We start from the raw sequence: 25,963 nt of genomic DNA, 5'->3' as shown, positions 1-25,963 counted from the left end.
AGATATCATAGATAATATGCCTCTAAACAATGTCTTATTTGTAGGATAATTTTAAATACTACAAAGAAATTATAGCAGTTACAATCTCTCCAAATCATCTCTTCTAAAGCAGTTTATCAGCTTTGGTTGTATTTATATGTCTGACAAATGGATTCTGTTCAATGAGAATTTGATGCAATTATTTTTAAAGTCTTGAAATGAATGCTTAAGAATTATTGATCTGAATCACATCAACTAATGGTTTAATCAACAGGTCACCTACAAACAGCAATGTGAATTCAATTGATATACTGCTGTGTTTGCATTGCAAAATGATTTATTTCTTGCCTAGACATAATTATAAAACTGTAAGAGATGTTCAATCAGATGTTAGACTTTTCTAAGAATTTCATTAGAACTTTGTTTTTTAAATAATAATTAAGATATTCTAGAGAAAACCCACATGGAACCAAATTTGAGTATGGCTGTGGTACCTATAAAACAAGGCAGCTTAATCTGGTTAGTGTAAATAGCATAGATTATTGACTCTGGGACCCACAGTTACATTCTCATGTGCTCTAGAATGCATTTAGGAAATATCCTTTGCCAATTCATTTAATGGCAGCATCGCACTCTCAAAAGATTGTTAACAGGCCTAAGACATGAACAGTTTATGCAATTAAACCATTATCTCCATTTTATTGGGGAAAAACCCCCTATTGCAGTTTTATAGGTCTTTGACTAACATGCAGTATTTCTTTTTTTTTTTTTCTTTAATGCAGGTAAATGGTTTAACTATGGAATTATCTTTCTTGTCCTGATTCTGGATCTTAATATGTGGAAGAACCAGATATTTTATAAGCCTCATGAGTATGGACAGTATATTGGCCCAGGGCAGAAGATATATACAGTGAAAGACTCTGAAAGTTTAAAGGATTTAAACAGAACCAAACTTTCCTGGGAATGGAGGTCCAATCACACTAACCCTCGGACTAATAAAACATATGTTGAGGGAGATATGTTCTTACACAGCAGGTTCATAGGGGCTAGCCTTGATGTCAAGTGTCTGGCTTTTGTTCCAAGTTTAATAGCTTTTGTGTGGTTTGGATTCTTCATTTGGTTCTTTGGACGGTTTTTGAAAAATGAGCAAGGCATGGAGAATCAAGACAAAACTTACACTCGCATGAAAAGAAAATCACCATCAGAACATAGCAAGGACATGGGGATCACTCGAGAAAACACACAGGCCTCAGTGGAAGACCCACTGAATGACCCTCCTTTGGTCTGCATCAGGTCTGACTTCAATGAGATTGTCTACAAGTCTTCCCACCTAACATCAGAAAACTTAAGCTCACACTTGAATGAATCTACCAGCGGGACTGAAGCCGATCCAGATCCAACGACTTCTAAAAGTACACCTACGAACTAGATTCATTTACTTGGAGATAGCACAAAAAGCAACCTTGAGTGTAACTTTAAAAAGTTAGTCTTTCCTTTTGTAAATGTAAAGTTTACGTAGTCTTAGGTAAAGAAACACAAACAATGCCACAACGGTGCTCAACATGCTTTTTCTAGGACTCATTGTTTTCTATTTGTATTATAATCCACGTGCCTACTGTATATCTGACAGTCCTCTAGAAACTGCTTTTCACAATTGCACAAGCTATTTACTGACTTTACAGCATAGTAGAAGATTAGCTGATTACCCATGTATCTGATGTTCAACCATCGTGGTGCCTTGAGATATTAAACTGTTTTTAACTGTACCAGAAACGAAGTGTGGAACAGTTCTCTAACCTACTTCACATGGGTCTTTTTTTTTTTTTTTTGTATACAGTTATCTTGATCTACACTTGATGTCTTAGCAGAAAACAGGTATAGCCAAGATATGGCTTAGATAGCATCTCTTTTTCCTGTTCAGCAGTGGAGTTGGTGACTTTGACAGCAGGACTGCAGAGAGGCATGGTGATTACCTTTGAATTTATATTGGCTATCTGCCAAATACAAATACCGATTCAAAATTCAGTAATAGGAGAACGATAATCCAGCATGGGTCACTACTTGTGAAATGTGACTTTCTCCAACCAGTAATTGCAATTAGATGATAATACCTAATTATGTTTTCCTAATTAAAGATAAATTGCTACTTGATTAAAAATCCTGCCCTTCACCTATGGGAACAAAGGTTAAGAGGCACAGTTGGATGAACTCTCAAATTTATTGGCATTTACACAAAGCTCGAGAAAACCAAGGAACTGAAGTTTTAATCATATGAAGGTTGTACAGCCTACTATCTACAATATTTGTACATCTTTCTGTAAATATGGCTCCAGACAATGAAAATTGAAAAATGTATGCCAGTCCTAAATAAGGGAACTCCTCTAAAAATCATGCAGCAGAACCTTGTGAGGTAGAAAAAGATGTGCATGAAAGAATCTAAGTAGCTCATTTTGTGTGGGGTTTTTTTGTTTTGTTTTTTTAAGAATTAAACATCATACATTAATAAATATGAATTATACATCCATAATTCTGTGATTTCTTTTGTTTATAAATAGAGGGATGCATTTGTATTTTAATTTAACAACAACCTATTTAATTTTTTCTAACTTGATACCAGAGGAGCTTAAAAAATGGAACACACCCAACTTGCTTTTAATTTTGTTCCATAAATTGTGGTTGCATGTTGTTCAGGGGGTTGGGGGAGATCACTTTTCAGGCAAAATTATTCTCCCGTCACAAACGGACATAACTGTATTTTGTCTTTATGATTTTTTAAATCTCTCTTGTTTTGATCTACCAGCTTTTAAGCTTGCAGCATGCTGAATTTAGCATGTGTGATAGAACTATGTATTTATCTGTCACTTGAGAGCCAGCTTTAATAAACACTTCCCTACAATTGTTTACTAAGCAATTGGAACCATGCCCCTGCTGTTTCATTTACCTTTAATAGCTATGCATAATGCAACTTAGAATCATAAATATTTCTGAAACTAAAAATGCAGAGATTGAGCTCACTATAGTAACCCACTGACCATACTGTTTAAAGAAACTTACCATGTTACTGCTTGGTCAATGTGGTAGCGTTGGCCAGTACCAAATTTGCATCGCATAAAACATTCAGCTTTTGACTCTAGGACAAGTAAATAATACCACCTAGGACTATGTATATATGTATACATATATATACACTCACTATTCTATAAGTATATTTATATATTTTTTATTCTGAAAGTTATTGTCTTATGGAATAAAGAAGGAAGTTGATTTATAGAAAGGGTTGTTTATTAGCAGTATGTAATCCTTTGAATATACTATTCAATAATTTTTAGATGAGCATTAAGGAAAAAGTGGTTCAATGAGGTAATCTAATTAGCAGAAGATAGAAAAAATAACAGAGCACTATGCTTATATGTATCCTAGTCTAGGGACTGACTAGAGAAGCTGGCTATCAGCTAACATGAAAATATATCTTTAAAGTTTCCCTAAATTTTAGTAACAAATGGAATAGTTACCAGTCATGGCATTTTTTTTTCAGCAATGGCATTTTAATAGTCAAGATCCAAACCCTTGAAGGCTTCCCATAGTTGTGTATACTGATCTTGACCTATTTATCTACCCATGAGTCTCCTTCCTTCTGCTACCTCATTTGGATAGCACATCACATTTGCCATTTATGCCAAGCAAAGATTAGCAAATAAAATCAAAGTACTTGTATTTAGTCTTGAATTCTGAGTCATATATCAATAGAATTTTACTCTACAGAACTTTTTGAGTATGAGACCTTTTGGGACCATTAAGGACATTACAAAACAAAACAAAAACAAAACAAAACAAGCAAACAAAAAGTGTAGTAAACCCAGAAAATAAAGGGTTAAAACAGGTTTAAAAAAATCACTAACTGCAGATTCTAAAGAAAGCATAACAAATGTGATGCCTTAATTGCAGTGATGCTTAAGGACTATAAACAATTATATTTCTACTGTTCAGTAATTACAGTATTTTCTTTCATGCAGTGCAGAATTTGCACTAATATGACACAATTTTAGTATCCTACATTATAGAGTACTTCATTAGTAGTTTAAATGGAAAATTAAATAAACACTATGAATTTACGCCTGGTAATATATGCCTAGACATAAATCTCATCACCACATGCCTGCTTGTGTTATATAACCACACTTAGTTATCTCATACTCTCCCCATGGTGGCCACTTATCATGTTCACTTATATTTTAGCACAGCCAAGATTACCAGTGAATCCTATTAGAAATCTTAAGAATTACTTCTTCTCCATTTGCCCAAAGAGTCAGCCAGGCACAAAATCTCCTTTTACTTTTTATAGCATCAGATTTCATATCTGGTCATTCCCAAAAGCACTACTGGCCGACAGCACAATGGGAAGCAGTTGTGCAACACACACATTCAGATCTGAGGATGGGAGTCCATTCTGCCGTCATATTTCACAATTAGCCACCATAAGTACTTCCGTTACATTATTTGCCTACCCTGTGGATCACCAACCCAACCCAATATGAAACATGGGAAAATAACTAACCCCCTTAGCTGTCTCTGTAACTGATGACTCATGATGCCAACTGCATTGTCTGACATTTGCCTAGGACCTCAGCACTCCATAACTGCTTACCATCTATCTGTCCTCACTTTGAACTGATCCGTATTTTAAATTAAAATTCTTGGCTATGCAACCACAATCTGGGTATTGTGCTTTTAATGGTGTTTTCCCACCTCAGACTGATGACTCACTATTCTACCTGGCCTAATTTCCCCCAGAAATCAGAAATTCTGCTCCTCAGAATTCAACTCTTAACCTAATAGTTAATCCTGTCTTTAAGATGGAGAGAACAAATCAATTTTTTTTGCAATAAACTGGAACTTTTTGCATTTATCTGAATTTTTACTTTAAACATATTGGTGTGCATTGGGTTCTGATTATTGGGAACTGGTATAGATAAGAGAATCAAGGTCATAAATATTTGGCCTCTACCATTTAGGCTGGACTGGAACTGAATTATAATCTGAACAACTAGAGAAGTTTAGATGTAGTATTTGTAGCTCACAAGTCACTCTTGTTTAAGATGACTGGAAAAAGAGATAGATAGATAGGGGCGCCTGGGTGGCTCAGTTGGTTAAGTGTCCGACTTCGGCTCAAGTCATGATCTCACAGCTCATGGGTTCAAAGCCCCGTGTCAGGCTCTGTACTGAATGTTTGCTCAGAGCCTGAAGTCTGCTTCATATTCTGTGTCTCCTTTTCTCTCTGCCCCTCCCTGCTCATGCTCTGTCTCACTCTATCTCTTAAAAATAAATAAATGTAAAAAAAAAAAAAAAGGCAGTCGATACATAACGGAAAGACAAGGTTAGGCAGATGGTGGAACGTGAACGGAAGTTCTTGCCATGACATCTGGGAAATGAAAAATGGTAGTTTTAGTGTGAGTGGGCTTTAAACGTCTGGCCAAGGTACACAGGCCTTTGTCAAAGGAGCATAAGCGTAAAGTCATTGTGAGTCCAATACTTCTACCTAATAAGAGTCCTAAGAAGACTTGAGAAGATGTTTTAACATAACTGAGGGGGTTAAACAAAAGTTTTGTTGGTTGATTGGTCGATTGGTTGATTTTTTAAACATTCTACCACTCATGTTACTCTGTGTCTTCCCAGGAAACATGGTGAACCCTGGGAGAGGGGACATGGGTCCCGTGAAACAAACAACAGAGGTGGGTGTGGGGACAGTGGGCAATGTGAGAGGAGAAAGTCAAAAATCAACACTTAAAAATTTAGAGAGTCTAAAACATCCTTGATGGAAGAACAAAGATGGCAGAAAAGTCAGTTTGCTTACTTTATCGGCATATAAAAGTTGACATATTTTAAACAAGAATGCCTTGTAGATGCTTTATGATAGACATTCTGAAAATCTAAGTAAAAACAGTATTATTACTAGTTTAATAAGTATAATATACCACAGATATTATTTTAATTAACTGTGAGGAATCCATTATTTTGCCTCAGAGAATATAAAACACATATAAGGGGCACCTGGGAGGCTCAGTTGGTTGAGCTTTTCACTTTGGTTCAGGTCATTATCTCAGGGTTCATGAGTTCAAGCTCCACATCTAGCTCTCTGCTACCAGTGCAGAGCCTGATTCAGATCCTCTGTCCCCCTCTCTTGCCCCTCCCTAGCTTGCACTCTTTCTCTCCCTCTCAAAAAATAAATAAAACTTAAAATAAATAAACAAATAAATAAATCACATAAAAGTCATAGGTATATTTCTTACCTCTATCTTCCAAAGGATTTTTCATACGGTCTTAAGTTCCTTCACACAAAATAATTGTATTACTGAGCTTTTTGGGGACTTACCTGCATGTTTAAGAAGGACCAGTCCAACTTATAATTACAGTTAACAAAACAAATTTATAGATGCTTCTCACCCTAGTGAAAATTTTTTTCTTCTATCCAGAACATCGCTCAATCCTCATATTAATAAGACTACCATTTTGAGTATTTTCTATATGCAAATAAATTACCCACTTAATCCTCATAAACCACGAAGGTAAATATGGTTAACTTTTTTTTACAGTTGCTAAAAACTAAGGCTCAGAGAGGTTCACTAACTTTTCCAAGGTCAAAAGGCTGACAACTACAGAAGTAAGATTTGAACTCAGATGCGTGTAACTCCGTTAGTTTCCACTATGAACCTTCATTAAGATCCATTCAACTACAGTAGTATCCATTTCAAACAGTATGCTTGGTGCTTGATTTCTAGCAATTCTTATCTCTCAAGAATCTAAGTCAAAAATTTCTAACAGGTGTCTGGATGCAATTTACAAGTTATATCTTATGATTGAAACAGATCAGGTGGAATTAACTGACAGAAGCATTCAGTTCATTTCCAGGTGTTCTGATTTAAACTCCATTTATAAAACCACACGACAGATTTGTTCTGACATAATTTCCAGCATTGGAATTGATTTGTTTCCTGATTTCACTTTCCTTGGAGGAGGGGAAAGAATTGACCTTTGCATGTTTTGAACACACTCAAGGGTGTTAGATATGAATATTCAAACAAGGAAAAAAATGATGCATTGATGGATAGATTTAGAAAGCATAATTGGAATATGGGCTCTCTAGAAACAACTATATTCTGAAGAAACCATCTGAAATTTATTATTTTTAAAAATCTTTATCAAGGCAAGCAGCGGTATTGTCACAGGACAAACACTAGCTTTGAAAAACATGTCCCTGGAACACTATAAGCCTTAGGTTCTCACCCCACAAATGGGAATACCTCACAGAGTCTTAAAGAGGGTGAACTAAAACTGTACGTGGAAGAATTTTGTGAACCTCGGTAAATTGTGCAGATGTGAGGTCCTCTCGCAGGTGTGGGACACCAGTCACCTCAGTGCCCACCTTTCAATGGCGCCCACTCATTTGCCTTCATCAGCAGCTCCAGGCCAATGCCGCCATTGAACATGGTCAGGCTGTTTGCTCCCAATTTGTCTCTCTGTAAGTGTTTTGAACTCTACAAGCCGCAATGTTAACACATTTCACTTTTAACAGAAGTTCAGATTCCTTAGTTTAAAGCAAGTGGCTAAGTTGTCTGAAATCAATGGCCATAATCCCTTGGAGCTGCTGGGCCAAACCTATTCGTCAAGGTTTTTTCTGCTCTAGCATTCTTAAATTATTTCCTTCCCTTCATGATCGCTTTAGCAGCTTCTCTTATCAGGGCTTTCTCATCATCCCCGTAATCCACCACGTTTCATAAATCCTGAAGTGTCTTCAGCATTTCAAAGAGAGCCAACAAGCACACCTGCGCCCCTGCACTTCAGGGTCTTCCCAGCTGCATGTGGGTGCAGTCAAGGAAGCCATTCCAAATCAGGGCATCACTCCAGCCTTGCCTTTTAGGAAGAACCTATCTTATATACCATGGAATCCAGGCAAAACCTTAGGCACAACATAATCATTTATAGAATGATATTTTAAAACAGTATTCTGGTTCTTCATTCAGCTTATGGATTTATTTGCTTCGAATACCTTATTTGTCTGTTTAGTCCAGTTGACTTCAACTTAACTACACTGGAAAAGGTCAGCACTTAAAAATAGTCACTCTTGGGGCACCTGGGTGGCTCAGTCGGTTAAGCCTCCGACTTTGGCTCAGGTCAGATCTCGCGTTTGTGGGTTCGAGCCCCGCGTCAGGCTCTGTGCTCTGACAGCTAGCTCAGAGCCTGGAGCCTGCTTCTGGTTCTGTGTCTCCTTCTCTCTCTGCCCCTCCCCCTCTCATGCTGTCTCTTCTCTATCAAAAATAAAATTAAAAACATAAAAAAAAATTTAAAAAATAGTCACTCTTGTCTGAAACAAAATGTGTAAGATGAGACAAGGAGCAATAACTAATTTAGGAAAGACAACTCTTAACAATTACTATTCAGATTTGATAATGATGAAATTACTATAAAATTGCCTTTGAACAAATTATAATGTTCTTGAATTTGAAGAGCAATATTTAGTTTCTAATATGCCAGAAAACTGAGGGGTTCTTTCATTTGCATATCGAATGTGTCCAGTGGAAAGAGACTGTACCTACTTTGAGTCTCATGGGTCTGCTCTCCTCTCTGGCATTGCTGCTGCCATGCAGAGATCTCATCATTCTAGAACACCTGCAGTGTGGTCTTAATTGATCTTCCTGACTCTCACCTTGTCCAGTACAATCCATGTTCTAGACTTTTATCAGAACAATCTTTATTGGGTCTAAATCCCACCATGTTACTTCACTCATTCAGTGACCACTTACTGCTTACCAGTGGTTTTTAATAACACTGTCTACAACTCCAAATTCACAGTGGCTTAACACAACAAAATATCCTTTCTTGTTCATGTTGCAATTGAAGTGAGTGTCCCTGGGTGGCTTTCCATTCAGTGACATGGGGTTTCAGAAATAGTTCAACAAGTGGTTCCTTGACTCTCTGGGATCTTAGTGTTCTGTGTGTCTAGCTGGCTAATGAAGAAGGAAAGAAGGTCAGGAAAATCTTATAGGAAGACTGAAGAACATATCCCTTTGTGCATTCCATTGGCCAGAATTCTGGCAAGGTATGGCAGAAAATGTCATTCAGCTCTACACCATAAAGGACAGGAAAGAATTGGGGCAATTTCTAATGAGACAAGCATTTACATAATATATGCCCAACTAGATCTCACCCCTGGAAGTTCCAACTCAGTAGTAAGTTTAGGAAAAAACTGTTGAGCTGAGTTTTAAGAATTCTATGGGTGATTCCCTAACAAACATCAATTTGGAAATTATTGATAAAATGCAAAATCCTATCTGGTCTCAAGGCCCTATCTGACTTCTTTTTGTTTTGTTTCGTTTTGTTTTATTTTCCCATGGCCAGTGGGTTCTAATCACCCAGCAATGTTCAACTGCTTTCTACTCTTCTAATGAGCCACTGTATCACTTACCTCTGCTTTTGCTCATTATCTTTTGTTTAGAATCTCCCTTTTCCATTATGACCACCAGGATAAACTCAAGTATCACCTCTTTTATTAGGTCTTTCTTAATCTTCCAAAGTAGAACTGCCTACCCCTCTATTGTGTGCCTATATGACCTACAGTTTATCTATTATAATATCTTTAACATCCTTTTCTTCTATATTTTTATATGTCTGTATCTTGTATTAGATTATAATGTTATTGACTCTGCCTATAAAAATGACCTGAGTGGGGAGAGGAATTATACATTAATTATCTTTTATCATTGTTTCTGACTCAATAAAATTTTAATGAATAACTAAAGAGTGAGGCAATGTACTTAGAATTGTCTCATTTATGTAGTATAATATGCTCAAATTCTCTAATCCTCTCCATGATAAATGTTGTAGGGGAAGGACTGTTACCAATCAAATCCTTGAAGTCAGACAGGAGGCAGGATCCCTACTTACATTCAATCTGGGAAATGGGGTGCATATTAATGAGGGCTCTCTAGAGAATCAGAACCAACAGGATGTGAAGATACAGATTTAGGAGATACAGAGAGATATAAATATAGATGAAGATTTATTATGAGGAATTGTCTCATAAGATAATGGAGGCAAAGAAGTCCCACATCTGCCCTCTGCAAGTGGTAAACCCAGGAAATTCAGTCTGAGTCTGAAGACCTGAAAACCAAGGGAGCCAATAATATAAATCCCAATTCAAGAACAGAAGAAAATGACATGGCCCAGCTCTACAGCGAGGTAGGAAGAAGAAGAAAACAAAAGGGACCAAATTTCCCCTTCTTTTGCCTTTTGTTCCTTTCAGGCCCTCAATGGATTGGATGATACCCAACCACATTGGGAAGGTAGTCTGCTTTACTGAGTTCACCGAATTCCAGTACGAATCTCATCTGGAAACACCTCTGAAGACACACATATATACAATGCTTAATCTGGGTACCCATGGCCCACTCAAGTTGAAACATAAAATTAACCATTCAAAGGAGGTAAGGATAGCAAATTTTAAAAATCTAATTAAAAAGGCGTGCTACAATTGATTCCGAAAAATGCATACAAATTCTTCCTCAAGTACGGGGCTCTCAAGACCGCTACTAGGAGTCAGACCAGGACAAAGCATGAGAGAGAATTAAAACAAAGAGCAGCAGATTAGAGTGGCAGCTGCAAGTCTACCAGTCTAATTCCTGAGACAGAGGTGCTATATTCTCATCCGACTGTTCAGCAATTCTACTACAGATTTGCATGAATGAGTTGACTGTGATTGACTGGCTAGACAGTTGCATAATCACTGATGGTGTATCGTAAGATACTGGACCTTCCAAATAAAAAATATACTACCCCATTCTACATAATTTGGTGAAATTATAGCTCTAGGAGGAAAAACTCCAAGCACTCAGGGAATCCATAGGCAGGACTAAACGGAATGCAGAGAGATGATGAAACCGTTTTGCAGGATTTTATATGTTGTTCTCTGAAAGCCAAAATTAGAAAATAAACACAAGTTAGAAGCTCTAAAACTGTGATTATAGCTGTACTTCTATAACTTGTATCTCAGAATTCCTTAGAAGCCTATTTACATGTTGAAAACATCAATTATTCCTCCCATTTGAACTACGTAGTTCTTGTAATCAATTGCTTTGAGTCAGTGTTTAGAATTATTCATGAAAGAGTTATATTTTAATGGCATTTGATGAGAACCAGCAGCGGCATCCATTAATTTGATTAGTTTTGTATGGGCTGAAAGAGAAAACTGGCACACAGCCCTAAGCGAATCAATAGTGTGGGATCTCAGTGTGAGTACCCGAGCCAGATTCAGTAGCAGTGGATCCAGCACAGAATGATGTGGGGAAGGGCAAAACATTAGAGAAGACAGGCGCCCTGCCCTCTCTGCCTGCCTCCTTGCCTTTTTATCATCAGTCTCCTCTCACCTCAAGGAAGTGAATGTAAGCTGTGTTCTGACTCCATCCCACCCTCAGCCCCACCCTCTGCTGTCCTTTCTAAAGGACAGACTGGAGGGGGGTTTTTTGTTTTTAAACCTAAGTTCTTAAATATGTGTCATCAGCCAAGCCCAGAAACAGAGTAATAAATCTGGACATTGAGGAAAACAGGAGCCAGGGCTAAGGGTTTAATTTCCCTGCAAGGTTCATCCATTGGAAAAGATCAAGGAGTGGCTGTCCAAGAAAGCAGACAATGGTCTTTATTCAAGAGATCCAACATGAGGGGAGGTGTAGCAGTAGTCGCTGCTGAAGCTGTCAAGGTACTGTCATGGTTCCAGAGGAGCCTGACCAGTTTGAAGCCCAAGGTTTCCTGCGAGAGGCCCAAGGAGGGGCGCAGTGACAGCCAGAGCTGAGGGAGGAACCAGTGTGTATTTTGTAAGTCACCTGGGCTCCATTTAAGTGGTGTGGGGCTCAGGGCCAGACACCAGTGGAGCTGGACTGCAGACAAGAGACACTCTAGCCCTGCCCTCCAGACACAACTCAGTGGGGGAAGCAACAGCTTAATACCCACCAATCTCTAAAGAGGAACTGGCATCTGAGAATGCACCTACTGCTAAGGATGGGGCTCTAGCGACATTGCTAGATTCTGGTAGATGTCACTGGTGACTGAACAAAGCCAAACCCTCAGATATAATAGTGTTCTTGTGCCCTGCCAGGAAGGAAGGAAGGAAGGAAGGAAGGAAGGAAGGAAGGAAGGAAGGAAGGAAGGAAAAGAAAGAAGAAAAGAACTGTAACAATGACATCAAACAATGCCTTGCTGAGGCAGGAAAGAGTGCACTGGCTTTTACAACAAGCTACCTTCAAAAATCAAAACCAAAACAAACAGAAATCATTTCAGTACTTCTCATAACATAATTAAGTGGTCATTTGTGTAATCATGTGTGTAAAGTACATTTCTTTCTCCAGTTCTGTAGGCTCACTCATGTATGTCTGGTGCCTCTCTCAGTGGGGAGAGGTGGTCAGAGGTCAGCTCATGCTTGGGCCTTGAAAAAAGATCATGTTGAGAGCTTTGTACGGTCTTCTAAAGATAATGAGAAATTTCTGAAGAACTTTAAGAAATGGTATCATTAGTAGAGCATACTTTTAAAAAATCACTCTGCCAAAAAATGGATGTCAAGACCCCATTAAATCAATTAACTTTTGGCTTTTGTGTCTTTATGTCCTCTCTCCACAACAGGACAAAATTACTCCCCACCCGCTTGTGTGAGGATGACACACAAAACAGGTTCTGTTTTAACTGGGACTCTGATTTTGTGTGCTCACTGTAGGTGACGGAGAAATGGCAGTAACTGTGGGTAGACATCCTCAAGGATCCCAGGAGAGATTCTTGTAACTCAGGTTTTTGTGGGGACTGAAGTTTTACCTGCAAAGATTTCAACTCATATAATGAAGAGAAATGTGTATTGTTCTTCAAAAAGTTAACCTAAAGGGCACCTGGGTGGCTGAGTTGGTTAAGCGTTTGACTTCATCTCAGGTTATGATCTTATGGTTCATAAGTTTGAGCCCCACATCAGGCTCTCTGCTAGCGATGCAGAGCCTACTTCGGATCTTCTGTCCCCTTCTCTCTCTGCCCCTCCCTCACTCGTTCTCTCTCTCACTCACTCTCTTTCAAAATAAATAAGTAAACTTAGAGAAAAAAAGTTGACCTAAGCCTGTAGACAAGGAAATAAAGAGACATGTCTGGGCTTATATAGATAGATAGATAGATAGATAGATAGATAGATAGATAGATAGATAATATACAAAAGTAGAAAGGTAATCCTATGTCTCAGTTCTTGCTCTGGGCCACTGTTTAAAAATTTTTTTAATAGTAAAAAATTTTTCTTAAATTTAAACTTAGTTCTATAAATACCTGTAAAACAATAACACCACCAATACCATGACTTCACCTACAAAGGACTTACCACCCAGCCTCAGGGGATAGAGTCAGAGGTCACCTCCAGCTCTCACCACCTCAGGGTCTGCCTCAGTTGTAGAGAGCTACCTTGCCCAGAAACATACCCTTCCTGGAGCAACACAAATAAATTATTTTCTATCTTAATCAGAAAAGAGTATCAGAAGCCAGTTGTATTCACCTGGATCAGAAAAAATATTTATTGATAGCATTAGGAACAATTCTACTGCCATTCATCAAAACATACCAAAGAAATCTGGATCATCTGGGCATCCTACAGAAAGTCACATTGACTCATTTTATCAATGAAACTATATTTATAGGGGCCAATGAGCGAGTTGCCTTACATACAGAAATCTTGTAAGAGATATGTTTCCCATAGGGTAGGATATGGGCCCTGAAAAAATTCAAAGGCTTGACATAGTCATACAATTTTTAGGGATCCAGAAGTTAAGAACATACTGCAACATCTCCTCCAAATTAGTGTGCCTTGCGCATCCTACCATACACATGCACACACATACACACACACGCACACACACAAAAAGAAACATGATAGCTAATTAGCTACATTCCATAGAGGACTCTGAAGCAGCTCCAAGATGGAGGGCAAGCAATCCTGCCACCACTTGGGCCATAAGTGCAGACTCTATAGTGTTGTGGATATCAGTGGTGACAAAAGAGGCTGAGTAGAGGTTGTGCCATGTCCCACTGACTGAATCTTAATTCAGGCCCCTGGGTTTCCAGAGGAAGGCTGTGCTATCTACAGAAGAGAATTATATGGTTTTGGAAAAACACCTCCTGACATGGTACTAGGCCCTAGTGGAGATGGGTCCCCTCACTGTAGAGTGCCACATGACCATACAGCTCATTGCCCCTTATGGGCTGGGTCTTGTCAATCTCAGTCATAAGGTTGGGGAGGCCCAGAGTAGGTCAATGTCAGATGGAGGTGGTACATCTGGCATCAAGCATAAGCAGGACTAGAGATCACATATAAGATACATGGGCAGGTAGGCCAGAACTCCCCACCACATCTCCTACAGACTGAGTGTTTGTACCTTCCTAAAACTCATCTGTTGAAGCCTAACCCCCAGTGTGGTGGTATTTGGAGGGGAACTTTTGGAAATGGTTAAAATGAAGTTTGGATGGGGTTTGGGGAACAGAGCCCCTATGAAGGGTATGTGCCTTTGTAGAGAGAGAAATAATCCAGAGCTCAATTTCTCTGCCATGTGAGGATCTAAAGATAATATGGCAATCTAGGAACCTGGAAACGAGATGCCAGATATCAAATCTGCTGGAGCCTTGTTGTTGGACTTCTTAGTTTCCAGAAATGTGAGAAATAAATGTTTGTTGTTTAAGCTACATACTCAGTCCATGCTTGTTTGTTATAGCAGGCTCCACTAAGACAGCATCCAACTCTATTATAATAGCATACTTCCTTCTACTCACACCTATAAGCAATATGGCAGATCCCAAATGAATGATGAATGGGGGAGGGAGGGAGGAAGCTTAGTTTATGGATGGCTTGGCTTGGTCTGTGGGTGTCAGCTCAAAGTGGACAGCAACTCTACTATGCCTCATTCAGGGACAGCCTTAAAAAACATTGGAAAGCAAAATTCTTCCCAATGCTTTGGTTGCTTTACCTGCTTATATACTTTGAGTGGAAATGAAATTCAATCAAGGTTGGAATATTTATGGACTTATGGACCATGGTACATGGCCTGGAAGGCTATTCAGGGGTTGTAGATGTATGTAAACTAACATAAAGGGAATGATCACGAAGTATGAAGATCTTTGTATCGTATATTCACGCTCGTTACAAAAGAGGAATTGACCAAGCAAACAGACAAAATGATTCAGCAGTCAATGTGTCAACTCTACCACAGGACACCCTAGGCAAAGAAAAAAAAAAGACATATTCTGCCTTTGCTTTCTAAGCTCTTCTGTTTGTGTTTCCAGGGATTTGCTGGGATGATGAATCACCATGGCAAAAAATTAACTAGGAATATACTAGAACAGGAAAGCTGGATCGGCAATCTCTACATGAAGAAACCAGAGCTGCCCACTGAAAACATATCATGTTGTGAAAGATGTCTTATCTGTCATAATCTGGAGAGATTTTTCAGCAAAATCAGTTAATTTTCACTCGTTAAGACAGCAAAAACAATCTGTCAACCTGACCCTCTCCACCATCTTTCTGTGAGCCTGGGGGCTGTCCAAAAGCTACCAGGAGACCTGCCTGCCTGACAGCTGATTAGTAGAGTATTTCAGTGAGCTGTGCTATGAATAGGAATTTTTAAATAAGTGCATGTTAGCTCTTTCCTCATTCTGTCTAGGTACTCTAAGACATCCTAAGGATATTGGGACGCTTTTAAAAAGATTACATTAATTAAGGAATACTGAATTGGATGTCTCCTTGCATCCAAAAGCATGTTTATTCTTGGATAAAAATCTCTCCATCTTGAGACCAAAAAGGAAAATATACAAGATTAGCAAAGGAACAAAGATAGCAGATCCACAAACACAGTTCTGTTTTTAGTGCACCATTAATATTACCCTTGCTGAACAGACACAGAAATACTTGATATTCCATGACAGGTGGGAATTCATTTATTCTAGACTCATAAGGACTGAATTGGCAGTGGATGGATATTCCTTACTTGGTGATTGGGCAAGGTGTTCCAATAAGGACCTCTTCCAGGTTAGTCATTAGAGGAAATGACAGGCAGTGCTTCCAAGGGCACCAATTTTGATTAGTCTCTATAGGTTGATGAGGGAGACACCACCAGGGCATGCTTTCTGAGGTTTTCTTATCCAAGTAGTGTTTAGAGCTTTTGTTTTGCAAAACAAACTTCCACACCAAAGCAGTCACTACACTAAAATCAAGCAAAGACTGACATAAGTACTTTGTTATCCCAAAATTCCAAATTCTAAGAATATGTAAAGACAAATACTTATGTGTGGCCTAGTGCCCCCCGCGCCCCACCCCCCACCCACCGCACACACACAGAAGTGAAACATTTCACCACATGTGCTAAGGTGAAGATTGGATTTTCTGAGTATACAATGTTTCATTGGCAAGATAGTAATAAATGAAACATAATGGTATTCTTTCATATGCTGCCTCAAGAAACATGTCTGGTTAATGGGATTATTGGCCCCTTGGCAAAAACATGACTTCTAAAGCTCTTCACCTTTTTAAAAAAATGTTAAATGTTTTATTTATTTTTGAGAGAGGGTCAGAGACAGAGTATGAGCAGGGGAGGAGCAGAGAAAGAGGGAGACACAAAATCTGAAACAGGTTCTGGGCTCTGAGCTGTCAGCACAGAACCTGGTACGGTGCTTGAACCCACGAACCATGAGATCATGACCTGAGCTGAAGTCAGATGCTCAACCATTTGAGCCACCCAGGTGCCCCTAAAGCTTTTTATCTTAAATAGCACCTTCAATATATACCAAATTGATGAATAAATAAATGGATGAGTAATAAATGGATGGAAGAATGAATACAATGTAAGTGGTGTGTCAGCTTCACATAATATGGGTTTATCCTTTTTATTTTCCTGATCTCTTAAAACTTGCTTGCCCAAATTATCTAGAATCCAGTAATACCTCCCTGAGGTGTTCTAAAGTCAACTGTTACCCCTAAGGACCACTCAGCTCTACCTGCATTTGAAAGAATGGCAACCTGCCTACTCCATTATTATTATTTTCCTTCATTGCCATATTTCTTCATTGGTTGCTGTTGGAATTGGTTTCTTTTAGTCAAATGGGTTGTTTCATTCCGCTGAGATGACCCTTAAGAATGTAAACCCCTTAAAAGAGAAAGCGTTGAGAGGAATGTCCCAACCTTGAGTATCCAAAGTGAAGATCTTTTGGTTTATCCTCACGTGCAGGGGCATCCTCTATACAACACACAATATAGTGGGCAAGGTCCTGGGTCCCAGAGTCCTCTAGTCTTGGCATGAGAATTGCCTGAAAGTAGCCCTGTCCCCAAAGGGCTTTAACCACTCAGTGTTGAGCCTAGACTCTACCTCCATATGACATACTTCTTTGAGGCCCTTGTTCCTTCCTACCAGATGATTAACTAAAATCATGGGAGTTCATCACACAGTTTCTGATAATATCAAATCTCAAGAGGTGATAGAGGACTCTCTTCCTCCCAGGAGGCTTCTTGACCACGTTTACTCTTCTTTACAGTCCAAGCTTCACTAAGGACTTCCCTCGTCTGGCTCTCAACTGTCTTGCTCCTTCTTCCTCAAGGAAATTCAATCTTACGTTTACATAACTCAGAACTACTCAACTGACTCTCACCTAAACACAGAAGACCAACTGCAAGATAGATTGATTCATCTACCCAACAAAGAAAACATGGAATCTAGCTATCTTACTACAATAATTTTGAATTCAGTCTCACTCAAAACTGCACTGAAATGATAACAGTTAAGGTGTACTGAAGTACTTTACTGTGTGCCAGGCCCTTTGTTAAGCACATCACATAAATTAGGTCATCGGATACACACATAATCTCTGTGACAGACACAATTATTATTTATATTTCACAGATTAAGAAACTGAGACAAAGAACAATTTGGAAATTTGGACAATGTGACAGAACCAGTAAGGAGTATAGCTAGATTCAAATGAGGAGCATCTAATTTACAGACATACAAATTACCTAGGGATATGAATATAGCATACACATAGGTGCTGTTCACCTAGACTTCATACAAGCAGTAGGGTGGGAAGACAGCAGGAAGCATAGATGGGGGAGATCAGAGAGAGGATTCTAGTACAGATCAGGTCATTCTGTCTTTTTGCTTATGCCACTGTCTTCTTTTGCCATGGCCCTACAAACTGAAATTATCTTTCTTTTTTCTTAAGTTTATATTTATTTATTTTGAGTGAGTGGGGAAGGGTCACTATTTTGAAATAGAGAAAGAGAGAGAAAGTGGGGAAGGGGCAGACAGAGAGGGAGAGAGAATCCAAAGTGAGTTCCACACTGTCAACGCAGAGCCCGATAGGCTTCAATTCAGGAACTGTGAGATCATGATCATGATCAAGAGTCAGACGCTTACCCAGCTGAGCCACCCAGCTGCCCCTAAAATTATTTTTCATGCTTCCCACCACCACATCAAAGCATTTAATAAAATTTTAGGGGAGGAAGTCTCAGTCTCATTGAATCAAATTTAATTAGAAAGATACTACATGCTTCTATTTTTATGTGAGAATTAACATACTTAAAATTCATATATGTTGGAATGTGTTGTTTTTTTGGTCAGCCTTTGTTGTGATATGATCTAACCTTTTTACTCCTCTGGAAAACCAATGTTTTCAAATAAAGATCCCATGAAAAAATGCTGACAGAAAATTGCTTTTAGATTGCACTATATGTTTTCTTGGTAGAGGATCTTGCCTGGTACCAACAAACAAGAAATAAGTAAATTTGGAAAAAGATTGCTTTTAATGGTTAAACATCTTCCTATCGTGCACAGCTATATATTTTTGTAGAATGTCAGGATTTACATAAGTAAGTTATTCTTCTTTCCTCAAAACCATTCCTCTTCTTGTATTCCAGATATTGGTGTTACAATATATGACATTAAATTTAAAATACTTCAGCATAGACAGTGTGATGCAAATGTGTGTTTGTTTAAAGTAACTTCCAGGGCAGTAAATCATCCTGATAGGAACTGTCATTTCTTGGGTGGTAACCTAGAAGTTAATAATAGATCAGAAAGGCCACACTGTAAGGTAATTTTTATAGTGTTCCAGCTATGTTAATTTCATTGGTGAAAGTAATGATACTCAAGTTATGAAAATATTGTAGTGACACTTCCCATTCTTGCACAAAGCCAGAATAAAATCTAGCAAATCCTGTATCTTGTATTCTTTGAGAGAGCATTCCAGACTTAATCCCTAGGAAGCCCTCAGGGTCCAGCCACTGGATCAGTAGATTCTGATGGTCACTAAAGAGGTGATCACATTTTCCCTCAAAAATATTGTTTAACTTGCCTCTGGTGAACATTTCATGCAAGTTGCAGTGAGTTACCTATGAGAGCAGAGGGATGGGAGATCAATAAGTTTACAAGAGCAGTTGTAGGCACTATTTTATGCCTGCTTAGAAAATGTCTCAGTATGTGGTAGAATTTGGTCTAAGAACTGCTTCATTATAATAGTCTACCCTTACTGCATCATTAATAGTTAACCTTCATCATCTAAACATTTAGAGACTTCATTTATCTGTAAAGGTACTTACAAGAGGTGCTTTATCAAATTGGAATGGAATTAAATTAACTATAGGTAACAGATAGGGATCTGGAAAAACCCCAGATTTGCAGACCAAATAAAGAAGGAAAACATAGGTCAAAAAAGAAGTTTCAAGGGAAAATTCAAAAGTGTTTTGAACTAAATGAAAATGAAAATTCAACTCATTAAAAAATTTTGTGATGAAGCATACAGAGTGCTTAAGGAAAATTTATGGAATTAAATACATATGTCAGAAAAGAATAAAGATCTAAAATCAATCATCTAAACTTTCTTAAGAAATATAGAAGGAAGAAAAATTTAGAAATAAAGCAAAGAGTGGCACCTGGGTGGCTCAGTCGGTTAAGTATCTGACTTCAGCTCAGTCATGGTCTCACAGTCCGTGGGTTTGAGCCCCGGGTCGGCCTCTCTGCTGACAGCTCTGAGCCTGGGGTCTGTCTTCAGATTCTGTGTCTCCCTCTCTTTCTGCCACTCCCCTACTCACTCTCTGTCTCTCTCAAAATAAAATAAAGACATAAAAAAATTTTAAAGGAAATAAAGCAAAGAGAAGAAAAGAAATAACAAAACAGACATCAATGATATTGAAATGGGAAATTAATAGAGAAAACAAAAAAAAACCCAAATGCTGGTTCTTGTAAAGAACAATAAAATTGATAAACTACTAGTTAGGTGAGTCAAGAAAAAAAGAGAAAAGACACATATCACCACTATTAGACATGAAAGAGAAATCATCACTACTAACATCATGGAGAGCAAAAGAATAATAAAGAAATATTAGGAACAATATTATACCCACAAATTTGATAATCTAGATATGGTGGACTAATTATTTAAAGAAACAAACTACCTAACTTATACAAGGATAAATAATCTTAATGGGCTCATATCTGTTAAAGAAATTGAATCAATAATTAATAATTTTCCAAAACAGAAAGCACTAGACTCAGTTTCAATAGTGAATTCTACCAGAAAGAAAGAAAGAAATGATATCAATTCTCTATAAGCTCATCCAGAAAATAGAAACAGAGGAAATATTTCCTAATTTTCTTCTGTGAGGCCAGCATTAACCTAATATCAAAATCAGTTAAAGATATTGTAAAAAAGGAAAACTACAAACTACAGACCAATATTTCTCATGAACATGGATACAAGAAATATTAGCAAGCCAATTCCAACAATATATACAATATTGAAAAGGTGCTCAATATCATTTTTGGTTAAGGAACTTCAGGTTAAAACAACTGTGAGATAACATGTATTACAATGGTTAAAACCCAAACACATGATACCAAACGCTGAGGATGAGGAGCAGCAGAAACTCATTCATTACTGGTGGGAATGCACAATAGTACAGCCACTTGGGAAGGCAGTTTGGCAGCTTCTTACAGAGATAAACATAGTCTTACTCTATGTTCCAGACATCACATTCCTATTTATCCATCTGATTTGAAAACTTAGCTCCACACAAAAACCTATACATGGATATTTATAGCACTTTTATTCATAATTCCAGCAACTGGAAGCAAGTAAGATATTCTCAATAGATGACTATACAAACAATCTGTGGTGCATCCCTATAACTGAATATATGTGATAAAATTCTATGATAAAAATAAATGAGCTATCATGCCACCAAAAATATGTGGATGAATCTTAAATGCATATAAAGAAACCAGTGTGAAAAGGCCACCATACTGCATGATTCAAACTGTTTTGAATACTTGACATTTTGGGAAAGTAAAATTATAGAGATGATAAAATATCAGTGACTGCCAGAGGTTCAGATAAGGGGTGGAGGGATGAAGAGGTAAACTGCACAGGAGATTTTTAGGGCAGTGGAACTATTTTGTATGATATTGTAGTAGTGAACATATGACACTATGCACTTGTCAAAATCTGTAGAACTTGATAGCATAAAGAATGAGTCTTAATTTGTCCAAAGTTTTTGAAAATATCATTTTAGAACATGGAGATTCCAAGAAAGAATGCAGACTGTGACAAGAGAATATAATTATATATTAAAATATACGAAACAACCTCACTGAAGGGGGTGGTGAGAAAATGTGCTAACCTAAGTAACTTTGGTAATGGAGTTTGTAAGGCTAAAAGAGAAAGGAATTGCATATAAGCATTGATTCCACAGAGGTACAGTTTTAACAAATCTGATATCACTACACATGTATCCTGGAACCGAACATTCAAGCAAGTAGATAAGAGGGCAAGAGCTCGATTTCTCACTATTGGGTGGGACTTTACAGATAAGCAAGGGGAAGGGGCTAGAGTGATCCATATACCAATAGCATAGAATTGAAGAGAGTCTATGAACTCACTTTAATTTGACATAATTACTGATGGTAACACACACACACACACACACACACATACATGTTAGTATACATACATACATACCTTTGCTTTGTCAACCAAGGGCCTAAAATAAATGATTCCCAGTAACAGTGAGCACATTTAGGACCTGATCATGATTTTTAATACTATTCTTTTGTAAAAGGAGCTAAGGCTCCTTAGAAAAATGGCTGGTTCTAGAACTGGGGGCAGAATATATACAAGATACAAAATAAGCCTGGAACATTGTGTAGTGCCAGAAAATTAGGACGTGCTCAGAAAACAAACAGCAGTAAAACAAAACAAACAAATGAACAAACACGTTGATGAGGTATGTCAAAAGGATACAGGAGCCAACTGAAAAAGATCCCAATGGCTAAAGCTAGAGCAATTCAAACAAAAATAAATAAATAAATAAAAAGAAAGAAAGAAAGAAGTATTGAATTATAGCCCAAAACATAAAATCCATGAGTCCATGTTGATAGAAATAAATGATTGAATGACTCAGTAGATGGGGAGAGAGGGAAAAACAAAACCACCATGCAGAAGAATTACCAATAATTTATGTAGATATTCTACCCTAAGGAAGGGAAGAGCATTAACTCCACACTCCTTCCATGTGGGCTATGCACAGCAACTTCCTTCCAAAGGGCACAGCATGGAAAGGAAGGAAAACGGGGTAAATTTACAGTGAAGAAACTTGACAAACCTTATTCAGTCAGGTGATCAGGATCAACATAAGCAGTCATAAAGCTTGTGAAAGTATGTGCCCTTGATAGGATGTAATGAAAATGACACTTCATCTCTGTGGTCTTCATTTCCAGAAGACCCAATTTAAACCATGAGGAAGACAACAGACAAATTCCAATAGAAGGGCATTCTATAAGACCAGTCTTCTTCAAAATTATCGAGGTCATCAGAGACAAGGAAAATCTGAGGAACTGCCACAGCCAAGAGAGCTTAAAAAGATAAGACAACTAAATGTAATGTGGTCTCATGGATGGAATCCTGGATCGCACACGCGCACACACACACACACACACACACACACAATTAGAAACTAAGGAAATCCAGAGGCAGGTGGCTCAGTTGGTTAAGCATTGACTCATGGCTTCGGCTCAGGTCATGATCCGGGATTCCAGCCCCGCCTGGGGCTCTGTGCTATAAGCATTGAGCCCGGTTGGGATTCTCTCTCACCTTCTCTCTGCCCCTTCTTCACTTACTCTGTCTCTCTCTCTCAAAAAAAAACAAAAAACAAAAAAAACAAAGAAACAAAAAAACACCCACAGAAATCTGAATAAAATACAAATGTTAGTTAATAATAACATATTAATATTGGTTCATTAAGTGTAAAATATACAAAATATACTAATATTTGTTCATTAAATATAAAATATACAAAATATACAATACTAATGTAGCATGCTAACAACAGGAAAAACTGTGGAACTCTGTACTTTGCTCAATTTTTCTGTAAATCTAAAACTGCTGTATAGGGGCACCTGGGTGGCTTACTCAGTTAAGCATCTGACTTCACCTTAGGTCATGATCTCACGGTTCATGGGTTGGGGTCTGTGCTGAGAGCTGAGATCCTGGAGTCTGCTTTGGGTTCTGTGTCTCCCTCTCTTTCTGCCCCTCCCTCACTTGTTCTCTCTCTCCTTCTCCCTCTCTCTCTTTCTCTCTCAATCTGTCTCTCTCAAAACTAAACATTTAAAAAATAAAAAATAAAACTGCTCTATAAAATGAAGTCTACTGAGAAAAAAACATGATCCACACACACACAGGCATGTGCATGCTTGCTCGTGCTCACACACACACATACACACAATGGAATATTACTCAACAATAAAAAAATAAGGAAATCCTCCCATGTGAAACCATATGGATAATACTTGAGGGCATTATGCTAAGTGAAGTGAGTCAGACAGAGATACTGTATGATCTCATGTGTAGAATCTCAAGAACTCAAACTCATAGAAATAGGGAACCTACTGGTAGTTCTCAGAGGCATATTTAAGGAGTGAGAGAAATGGATGAAGGTGGTCAAAGGGTACAAGCTTCCCATTATAAGATAAAGAAGTCTTGGGGATGTAATGCATGACATGATGACAATAGTTAATAATACTGTATTGTATATTTGAAGGTTGCTAAGAGAGTATATTTAGAAGTTCTTACCACTGAAGAAATATTGTAACTATGTAAGGTGATGGATGTATTAACTAAAATTACTATTATTCATTTTCCCAACATATACATATATAAAATCAGTACATTGTACAACTTCAATTTCTACAATGTCATATATTACTTATATCTCAATAAGGCTGAAAAGTTTTAAAAACATTTAAATAAATAGAAATTAAAATTTCCAGTAGCTTAAAGGTAATAACCTCATGTTTCCATGGACATAGTTCACGTATACCAAACATGTCTCCTGCTAGTCATTTAGCTCAGATAAAAAACAGACATTTACTTGATATAATATATTGCTTACATTATTATAATTTGTAATTATATGTCATCTTTTGTGTAAGAGCTTGAAAGGGCTTTACAATTAAAAAATACTTGCAATCTCTAAGGATATATTCCATTGATAAGTGAACTGATAATAAAAAAATTAGTAAAACATAAACATGCTCAGCTCACTCCATTTGCAACACGAATGAGGGCTCACTTGGATGACAGTCATCATGACGAACAGCAAGCCTTTCAGAAATGGTAAATTGCCCTGACCACTTCCATTTCCTGAGGCCTCTAGATATTAAGAAATAAAGATGGATCAAAACAAAACTATACAAAATTGTGTGATCCAAAAAATGTGTCTTGTACATCTTGAACAAATGTTTCAAATAGAAAAATACACATACCCATTACAGACTGCAATGTAATTATCCTGTTTATCAGATAATGATGGAATTTCTAGTAATTCGCAGTGTATTACAAACAGGCGAACAACACTGCGATGTCATATGATGAATGCTTTCTCCCACACTTCTCAGTTTTGCTCTCTGACTATATAGAATAGTGATAGCCCTTGATACTTAACACTTAACTATGTTCTACTTAGGGCCTATTAAGATCTTCCCAAGAGCTGTGAGCTAGATATGCCATAATCTTCATTTTACAGGTAAGAAAATCAAGGCATAGAGAGATGACATGATGTCCTCAAGGTGTCACAGCTAGCACGGGTGGACGTGGGATCTGAGCCTGGTGCTCTGTGTGTATACCCTTACATCACACAGCCCTCTGCCTCTATCCAGGTGGGTAAAATCATCTGGGAAGAATAAGAAAGGGTCTAAAATTAAGGGTTTTTGGGGGCACCGGGGTGGCTCAGACCGTTGGGCGGCCAACTTCAGCTTGGGTCATGATCTCACGGTTCATGGGTTCGAGCCCCACCTCGGGCTCTGTGCTGACAGCTAAGAGCCTAAAGCCTGTTTCTGATTCTGTGTCTCCCTCTCTCTCTCTGACCCTCCTCTGCTCACACTTTATGGTGTGGCTCTCTGTCAAATAGAAGTGAACGGTAAAAAAAAAAACTTTTTTTTAAAAAAATTTAGGCTTTTTGTGCATATGAGATGCCAATCCTTCCTACCAGCACAGTTCCTGGAGAGCAGCCATCTGGTGGAACCACCTCCAGGAGTGGACACCACAGGGTCCCAGTAGCCTGAGTCTGTCTCCAGAGAAAATGCTGTTTGAATTTGTTCTCAGTGGCCACACGAATAATTCACAACTATGAACCAGTGCTGCAGCTAGTGTGAACTATTCCTCTCTACCTGGCAGCCCCAGGAGACCTGTAAATCCCGTCCAGGACCTCCTGTGGCAGGGAGAAGGGGACTCGCAGCCCTCCAGAGAGATGCAATCCGTAAGGACGGTCTGGTGGGAGTTGTGCACCTACTGCTCCTCCGGGGTGACTGTGCCAAAGCACCAGGCATCGAATTCCCTTAGCGGAGAGAGAATCAGGCATCGCCATTTCCGGAGAGTCCTGCCTCTGGTTGCT

At 38.3% G+C, this 25,963-nt stretch overlaps 1 protein-coding gene across 1 annotated transcript in view; it reads left to right on the top strand.

Annotated features, from left to right (window-relative positions):
• Positions 1 to 2,492, top strand: part of TMEM117 (transmembrane protein 117) — a 437,355-nt gene extending 434,863 nt beyond the window's left edge. The window contains exon 7 of the mRNA XM_029955779.1: positions 762 to 2,492. Within this exon, the coding sequence (XP_029811639.1) occupies positions 762 to 1,408 (647 nt within the window). The 3' untranslated portion in view covers positions 1,409 to 2,492. The remainder of the gene's footprint in view (positions 1 to 761) is intronic.
• Positions 2,493 to 25,963: the final 23,471 nt, after the last annotated feature.

Source organism: Suricata suricatta, chromosome 10, assembly GCF_006229205.1.
Source record: "Suricata suricatta isolate VVHF042 chromosome 10, meerkat_22Aug2017_6uvM2_HiC, whole genome shotgun sequence".
In the NCBI taxonomy this organism is placed as follows: domain Eukaryota; kingdom Metazoa; phylum Chordata; class Mammalia; order Carnivora; family Herpestidae; genus Suricata; species Suricata suricatta.
This window is presented reverse-complemented; position numbering and strand designations above follow the sequence as displayed.